The sequence below is a fragment of the Brassica oleracea genome, chromosome C7 (assembly GCF_000695525.1).
Source record: "Brassica oleracea var. oleracea cultivar TO1000 chromosome C7, BOL, whole genome shotgun sequence".
NCBI lineage: Eukaryota > Viridiplantae > Streptophyta > Magnoliopsida > Brassicales > Brassicaceae > Brassica > Brassica oleracea.
In genome coordinates, this window is record NC_027754.1 from 30,306,062 (window position 1) to 30,314,490 (window position 8,429).

Here is an 8,429-nt window from a genome sequence, read left to right on the forward strand (position 1 = left end):
TACAGTTCGTCGGAATAAACCGAGGAACCACGTTCGTCGGAATTGTAGTTTTCCGATGAACTCTGGTCTCGTGTAGCCGCATCGTAATATCGTCGGAAGTTCGTCAGAATGACGTTTCTTGGTATTCGTCAGAAAGTCGTCGGAATTTCTGACGAAATTCCGACGAATTTTTTTTTTCCGACGAAACGATACTGACGGACGGGTTCGTCGGAAATTCGTCGGAATAGACCGATTCCGACGAATTACCGACGATTTCGGCCATCAGAATCCCCCTGTTTTCTTGTAGTGAATGCCCCGACGGTGTGAAGTCCCAACAGTAAGCATCTCGACAATTTAAACTCCCCATTCTGATCACCTCTATCTTCTTTATATCCTCATCATTTAGCGCCCTTCTCATAAGGTTGAAGTCCCATTCTCCACCTTCAGGAAGTAAAAGGTCTCTAACTGTTGCTCTGTCAGTGAAGATCGCTAGGTTATGATCTTGGGTCCATCTTGAGGATGTGAGAGGTCGGGAAGGTTTCTCATCAATCCAAGGATCTTCCCACAGCAGTGTATTGTCGCCGTTCCCGATGACTGATCTTGCTCCCCTTTTGATCAGCTTCTGTGCTACATGTAAGCCTCTCCAAGCATAGGAGGGTCTAGAGTCGAGAGGTGCATCCAGGATTGAGGTGCGTGGGAAATATCTGGCTTTGAAAACTCTTGCCACTAGATTTTCTTGCTTAGTAAGTATTCTCCAAACCTGTTTTCCCAACATAGCCAAATTGAAAGCTTCCAGATCTTTGAAGCCTAGGCCTCCCTCGCTTTTTGGTTTACACAAATGCTTCCAATTCTTCCAGTGCATTCCTTTGGAGTCCTTTGAGTTTCTCCACCAGAAGTCAGCCATAACAACTTCGATTTGTTGACAAGTAGTCTTAGGAAGCAAGAAACAAGACATTGAGAAGTTGGGCTGCGCCATGGCTACCGCTTTGAGTAATACCTCCTTCCCTGCAGGTGATAGGAAGTTGTTTTGCCAGCCCACAACCTTGTTCTGCAGTCGGGCCTTTATGTATCTGAGGGTATTTACTTTGGATGGTCCAAAATATTCCGGCAAGCCGAGATAAATACTGCCTCCACCATCTTGAGAGATTCCAGTTTTCGCTTTGATTAAGACTCTTCGTTGCTCGGGAATGTTCTTTCTGAAATAGACACTAGATTTCTCATAGTTGATCCGCTGTCCAAATGCTAAACTGTATTTCCTCTGGATACCAACCAACATATCCAACTCCTGATCACCCTCCTTACAATAAAACATACTATCATCTGCAAAAAAGAGGTGTGAGATGTTGGGAGCTTTTCTAGCCACTCGTAGCCCAGTAATCTTCTTATCCTTTTATGCCTTCTTCAGCAATCTCACCAACATTTTAGTACAGATGATGAACATATATGGTGATAGGGGATCACCTTGCCTGATACCACGTGTGGGTGTTATGCTTCCATAAGCCTGGCCATTGATGAGTACTTGATAGGAGACTGAAGAAACACACTTCATTATCAAGCTTATACACTTGTCTGAGAAGCCAAGGATTACGAGTGCTCTTTCCAAGAAATTCAACTCCACCTTGTCGAAGGCTTTGAAGATATCTGTCTTGATGTCTACAAACTCCTCAGAGCATTTGTTGTTGGATTTCTGAGCATGTAACATCTCATGAGAGATCAAGATGTTATCAGTTATGAGGCGGTCATGCACGAAAGATGCATGTGTATCTGAAATAAGCTCAGGGAGAACTCTCTTTAACCTCTTTGCCAATATCTTCGCTATGATCTTGTAGGCCACGTTACTAAGGCTGATAGGGTGAAAGTCCTTCATCTCATTTGCACCTGGCTTCTTCGGAATGAGACATATGTTAGTCATATTTATCCCCTGCTCCAATGCCCCCGTCTGGAAGAAGCTGTCGACCATCTTCCATATATCATCTCCAATCGTATCCCAGAAATGGTGATAGAAGGAACCTGACATTCCATCGGGCCCAGGGCACTTATGTGGGTTGATGTCCATCACAGCTTCTCTCACTTCTTCTTTGATCACTGCAGCCATAAGCATTTCGTTTTGCGCCTGAGAGAGTCTTGTAGAACTCTCCATGTTCACCTCCTCATCAGCTATAGTAATACACACCTCCTCTGAAGTGAAGAGTTTTCAAAAATTGTCCTCAGCAACTCTACCAAGATCCTTCTCAGCATACCATTCTTTCCCATACTCATCAATGAGTTTCTGGATTCTATTTTGCGCTCTTCTATTTTTGGTAGCAGCGTGGTAGAATCTGGTATTCCTATCTCCATTTCTCAGCCATTGAATTCTGCTCTTCAGCTTCCAGAAGGTTTCTTCGTTTTTATATTGCCGACTCAACTCTTTTTTCAGGTTATTAAGTTCCACCGTATCTAGTGGGCTTCTTCTGGTGAGTAGATCAATCTGATGATGTAGCTCTCTAATTCTTACTGTTGAGTTTGGTTTGTTCCTTCTCTTTCATCTTGAGATGGCCTTTCGACATTCCTTTATCAGTTCCATCACCACTGGCATGTGTTCTCCTCCATTTTCTCTCCAATGTTCAGCTATATCTTCTTTGAATCCTTCGCTGAAGAAAAGTCTTTGATCATATTTGAAGGTTGACCATTTTTGTATGTTCTCCTCGCTCAGACAGGTAATAAGGGGACTGTGATCCGAACTGACCTTATGGAGATAGGTCGCTGCCGCATGACCAAATTTCTCTGTCCACTCTTGATATGCTTCCGTTCTATCCAGTCTACACTGGACAAGCTCATTGTTTTTTTGACCATACCATGAGAATTGGTATCCAAAGTGGTGAATTTCCCATAAGCCGCAAGCCTTCAACATCTGGATAAAGTCTGTGCTTTCCTCCGGTCTCCTTTGAGTGCCACCAATTTTTTTTTGAGGATCTACAAGCTCGTTGAAGTCGCCTGACAAAACCCAAGGACCCTTTCTCGCTATACCAATTCTCATGATCCTTTCCCAAACATTATGTCTGCTACCCTTTACTGGATCTCCATATACTCCCGTGAAGAAGAACTCCTTATCTTCCCATCGAACAGCAGCATCTATAATTCTTCTATCTTAGTGGGATATCCTTACCTTAACCATTTCTCTCCACATCAAAGCTAGACCTCCACTCTTCCCAACTGGCTCCATTGTATCTAAGTCATGATATCCAAGATGTCCAACCACATTCTCCAAATAACTTCTTTTATTTTTGGTCTCGCTGAGGAATATTATCTCGGAAAAATATTGACCACGTATTTCCTGTAAATGTCGAACTGTAGGGGTATTCGCCACCCTCTGACAGTTCCAACTCAATGTTCTCATTAGGACTTCGAAGGGTTGGTATTAACCATCAACCCTTCTTTCAAGAAAATTCTACTTTCACCAGCCTTTTGCAAGGCAGAGTGAGTCGGGACCTGAGCTGTCACATGGACAGAGTGAGATTGTTCACCATCTATTTTTCCTCCTGATCCTGAAGCTGATCCTCCCAGCCTGTGGAACACACTAGGAGCTTCTAGTCTGTATTAGATGTGAGCCTTCATCTGCTTTTTTAAGTTTCTCTTGTCGCTTGATGAGAGCCTCCTTCCATCTTTTGGGCTCAATCTCCTTTTCTTGTGCTAGCTTAACTCTCTAGCCTCCTGGTTGGCTTGAGTTGGAGAAGTATCACCCAGTCGAGCAGATACAGAAAGATCGTTCTTTCTGCTTCCTTCAGCTGAACCCTTCTGCTTGCTTTTTTCCTTACTCCCTGATCTGGATTACCGAAGAGTAGCTGGAGAGCCAAGCCTTTGAAAGACTGATGGAGAATTATGCAGATTTTCCGACTCCTAGGAAGGCTTCTTCTCCAGAGACTTTGTCCTTCTGTGGGATGAGTGAATAGAATCTCCAACACTGTTCGAGCTACCACCTTCAACAGCTTTACTAGCTTCGGGAGTCTCCTTTCTCTTCCACACTTGGTTCGTTTCCGAGGAGCTCTTTTTGCCAACACCCTTGGATTGAGAGGAAGCCACCCGAGAAGTTCTTCTTTTTTGGATTGTTATCCCCTGAGTTTGGGTGTGGTGAGCTTTACTGGAATCCGAGTGAATCCTTTCCTTGTTTCCTGCTATCATAATCCCTTTGTTTTTATCCTTCCTGCTATCATGTGAGTTGGTGTTTCTTTATCTACTTGATCCATCTACATGTGCTGTAGCCAGATCTTGCTCCTGAATTTGGTAAGGGCAGTTGTTGATATCATGCGTCAGTCTTTTGCAGTGAAAGCAGACCTTCAGAATCTTCTCGTACTCCAACTCAGTGGATATCGCCTCTCCTGTTTTAAAGTTTGTTGTTTTACGAAACTGAAGAGGGGCATCTGCTTTTACCCAAAATGAGCTCTCACATACTCCATCGATTCTGAGTTTTTAGCGTGAAGCTCCACTGCATCTACCCTTCCTAACGGCGAGATGATGCCCTCCACTGTCTGCTTCTTGAGGAGATGAATCAGTATTCCTCTGATTCTAATCCAGAAAGGGATAATATTGAGAAAGTTTGGTCCTGGATTTGGGGACCATTGATCCAGAGAGACAATCCAACCATTGACGAACAACGGTCCCTTATCCATAACGAACTTGAGATCTCTTTCACATTGAAAGATGAACTGAGCTCTGTTTTCGCCTACCCCTCGCCCCTTCACACGATCTTCCAGTCCCCAGATTGGGGGAAGAGCCTTGACTAGACCTCCCACTTTATGAACTCCTGGGTTGAGGCAGCGAACAATAATACTAAGGTAGTTCTCCTCAAGGAGATCTTCATTTTCCAGATCTGGGATGTATATCGGCTCCCCTTCCTCTATGAGGTTTCGTTCCCTCAGCTCTTCCATCTGCGAGAGTTCTTTTTTCTTCTTATTCCTGAACATCACAGATTCTTCGAGATTTCGCCTACAAGACTATCACAGAGAGACCACACATGTCTAATGAGAACCACCCTCTGGTGGAGCCAGAGAAGGTTAAAACAAGGTTAAAACACAGATCTACTGAAAGCTTCTACCAGAGACTCTTGAGGGTCTACTTTGAATCAGATCTTGAACGAGAGGCCTTTTCTTTCCAGAGAATAGGTACATAGAGACACGTAATAAGCAGAGATGGGACTCCGGCGAGCACTGATCCACTCTGAAAGCAACTAGGAAACCAGATCTAGATCCACGACGAGCGTCGCCTTAGAGAGAAAAAACCCTCATTTTGCGTACGTAGGTGATAGCATTTTTAACTTGACTATTCTTGAGTTGTAGTCATTTATCTCAGCAAAGCAACAGACGAAATAAACATGGTGGTTCTAAAATATAAAATAAAAAATAAACATGGCCAACTTTGAGTCGTTGACAGTGTTTTCGGTACAACACCGTTTACATAGTGCATTCATTGGCACATAGCCGCGGCGCCAAACATTACGTTTCAGACCTCCCACTCCACACGTTTATTGCCATATGTCAATCTTTAAGACCCGCGTTTCCTCACGCGATTCTTATTTTATGGAGCCGCTTACCTTTTTAAGTTTACCGTTGAAATTTTCAAATGTCTCATTTACCTTTCAGGTGTCAGATATGTAATACCATCTAGTACCATCTACAATAAATTGCAAACGCGTGTATTCACTTAACGGGAAGGGGTATTTCGGAGAATATGTCATCAGGGACGGTGTATTGGGACGGCTAATCCAATCCGACTTTAATCTTCTCCGTTATGCGCTTTATGGGAAATTTCAACTAATAAACTAAAAAATACTATTTAAAAACTGAAAATTCAATGATACGCCTTTTATTTCTGACCCCGAAAGTCTCAAAATAAATTGTTTTTTAAACCCTAATGATTCGCCTTTTCTTAAAATGTACCCCGTTTGTCTTCGAGGAGAGATCTCTGGTCCACAGTTTTTGATATACAACTAAAATTTATATTCTTCTCTTTCCGGTCTGTATTATGATTTTTTTTCTTTTCTTTTTTGCACTTTATCCCTCTTCAAAGAAACCTCTACACCACGTAAAAACGAAAGACACAACAGTTTGAATAGAATTCACATTAACGAATACACTATGAGTGTGCAGAAAATAAAACGAATACACTAATTAAGAAAAAAGAGAATACACCACGAGGCAGAGTTATTCAGTTATACATTTAAGATTTTGTAAGAATACTGTTTATTTGACATATGTTTGCTTACAGAGTTTGGAATTTCTGTATTATATATTTAAAAATGAAGTGTTGGTTGAACAGAGCTGACACAGCACCTGTGACTATTTGTCGGGACACATGTGTAACAAGCAAAGCCCTTCATGCTTTTTTGCTTCTGTCGATATATTTATTTTATATCATACTAGTAATTAAGATTTTTAACAAAAAAAAAAAGTAATTAAGATTTATTTTTTGAGATTTAGATCTCATATTAGTATAATTTCGTCTGAAAAAAGTAAAAGAAAGTTGATGTGCACAAAAATAAGCAATCATGGCAATGCTTTAGGATCATTACTAGCGATACCAAATTTAAATTTTGCAATGAGTATTTTTCTCTCGACCTGTATTCAAAACTATTCTATGGTTATCAATTACAACACGGATCTAGGCTCATTAATGTAATTGCGAGATTTGAAATAACAAAATGTAATTTTTATTGATTAATGCGTAAAACTACTATTAGTGGCATGCAAATTACCTAACTACTTAAATGTTAGTACATTAATAAATAACCTTTTTCTCACTCTTTTTAAAAATATATACTAAAAAGGAGAATATTAGGAAATATTATTTTAAGTTGCTATTAAAGAAAAATATTATTTATTTATGCTCTTCAATATATATTTTTAGCTTAAATTTCTAAATCAGGATAGTTCAAAATACTATAATTAGTATTCGAAAGATATTTTGTTACAAAATCAGGATAGTCCAAAATGTATAGATATTGTAATCAATTTAGGATTTTTGATTTATTCAGTTTTCGCTAAAATCCTGTCACCGCGTAAAATACAGACAAATTAAAAGGAATATGGAAAGAAAAATATTTTGAAAATCATAAATTACAAAATATAAACCCACCCAAAGCCAGATGGAAACCTCATATTCATTTTCTCTCTCTCTTTCCCCGTCCTCTTTCTCTCTCTATACCTAAACATATAGCTATCCTACGCAAGCTCTTATCTCTTCCCCTTAATCTTCCCTATACTCCAGACACACGGAACCGTTTGGTACTACAGATACCATCTTTAAAATGGAAACTTTGAGTCGTTTCTTAGTGTTCATGTATCTGTTCTCCCGTTTTGTTTCCGGATTCACTCTGCAAAATCTTCCAGTCACATCTTTTGAAGAAAGTTACACGCAGCTTTTTGGTGACAAGAACTTGTTCGTTCATAAAGACGGAAAATCTGTCCGGTTAACGCTCGATGAAAGGACCGGTATGGTTTTCAAAATTTTCCTCTGTTTCAGGTTGTTCTTTTTCTCGGTTTAGTGATGATTTAATTTATTTCCTCCTTACAGGTTCTGGGTTTGTCTCAAATGATCTTTACTTACATGGATTATTCAGCGCTTCAATCAAATTACCTTCTGATTATTCAGCTGGAGTAGTTGTTGCCTTCTATGTAAGTGAAATATTTAGCTTAAGTTTAAAGCTATTGTGTATGGTTAGAACTAATCAATTAAATATATTTTTCTAATAAATATGATTAATTTCACCAATATTTATATTGGGATTAGGATCTTAATATAGTTTTTTTTGTGATTTGTAATATTTTCAGATGTCAAATGGTGATATGTATGAAAAGAATCATGATGAGATTGATTTTGAGTTTCTTGGTAATATTAGAGGAAAAGAATGGAGGATTCAGACAAACATTTACGGTAATGGAAGCACTCATTTGGGAAGAGAAGAGAGATCTAATCTATGGTTTGATCCAACTGAAGATTATCATCAATATAGTATCCTCTGGTCTGATTCTCACATCATGTAAGTTTTAAAATGGAAAACTCCAAATAACCATTTCTCTATTAGTTCTCTGTGTTTGTTTGATTGTCTTAAATAAAAATAAAAGAACCTTAGAATATTGAAAGTAGGTTAGGTTCTTGACCCCATTTGGTTTAATATACTTCAATGCCATCTTCTTTTTAAGGAAAATTCAAGTGGGGCTTAATGTTTTTTTTTGTTATGCTTAAATTTCTTGATGGATTTAAATTTTTATTTCTTCTAGTGGAAAGTTTTGTGATGCTTGGGACATCATTTGCTTTTGTTCCTGTCAATTTCAAGTCTGTGAGCCCCAAGAATGGTTTACAGCTTTTGATTTTTGGCATCAACAAAGACCCCATACAGAGTTGTATTTTCATTTGGAGGGTCCAATCCATGTTGAGAATCTTTACTTAGTTCATCAAAAGCTGGAGTTTAATGCTAA

At 39.5% G+C, this 8,429-nt stretch overlaps 2 protein-coding genes across 2 annotated transcripts in view; one reads left to right on the forward strand and one right to left on the reverse strand.

Annotated features, from left to right (window-relative positions):
• Positions 1-4,382: 4,382 nt before the first annotated feature.
• LOC106303064 lies at positions 4,383-4,883 on the reverse strand. The gene has a single exon (XM_013739428.1). The coding sequence runs from the start codon at positions 4,881-4,883 to the stop codon at positions 4,383-4,385; it is 501 nt and encodes a 166-aa protein (XP_013594882.1).
• A 2,214-nt stretch (positions 4,884-7,097) lies between these two features.
• The window catches only part of LOC106305845 (probable xyloglucan endotransglucosylase/hydrolase protein 27), a 2,349-nt gene continuing 1,017 nt past the window's right edge, over positions 7,098-8,429 (forward strand). Inside the window, exons 1-3 of the mRNA XM_013742244.1 lie at positions 7,098-7,442; positions 7,525-7,625; positions 7,782-7,990. Coding sequence (XP_013597698.1) covers positions 7,259-7,442; positions 7,525-7,625; positions 7,782-7,990 — 494 coding nt within the window. The 5' untranslated portion in view covers positions 7,098-7,258. The remainder of the gene's footprint in view (positions 7,443-7,524; positions 7,626-7,781; positions 7,991-8,429) is intronic.

What these genes read in the sequence shown, in the direction of transcription:
- LOC106303064 (XM_013739428.1), bottom strand. Translation starts at nt 4,883, where the DNA reads ATGGAAGAGCTGAGGGAACGAAACCTCATAGAGGAAGGGGAGCCGATA.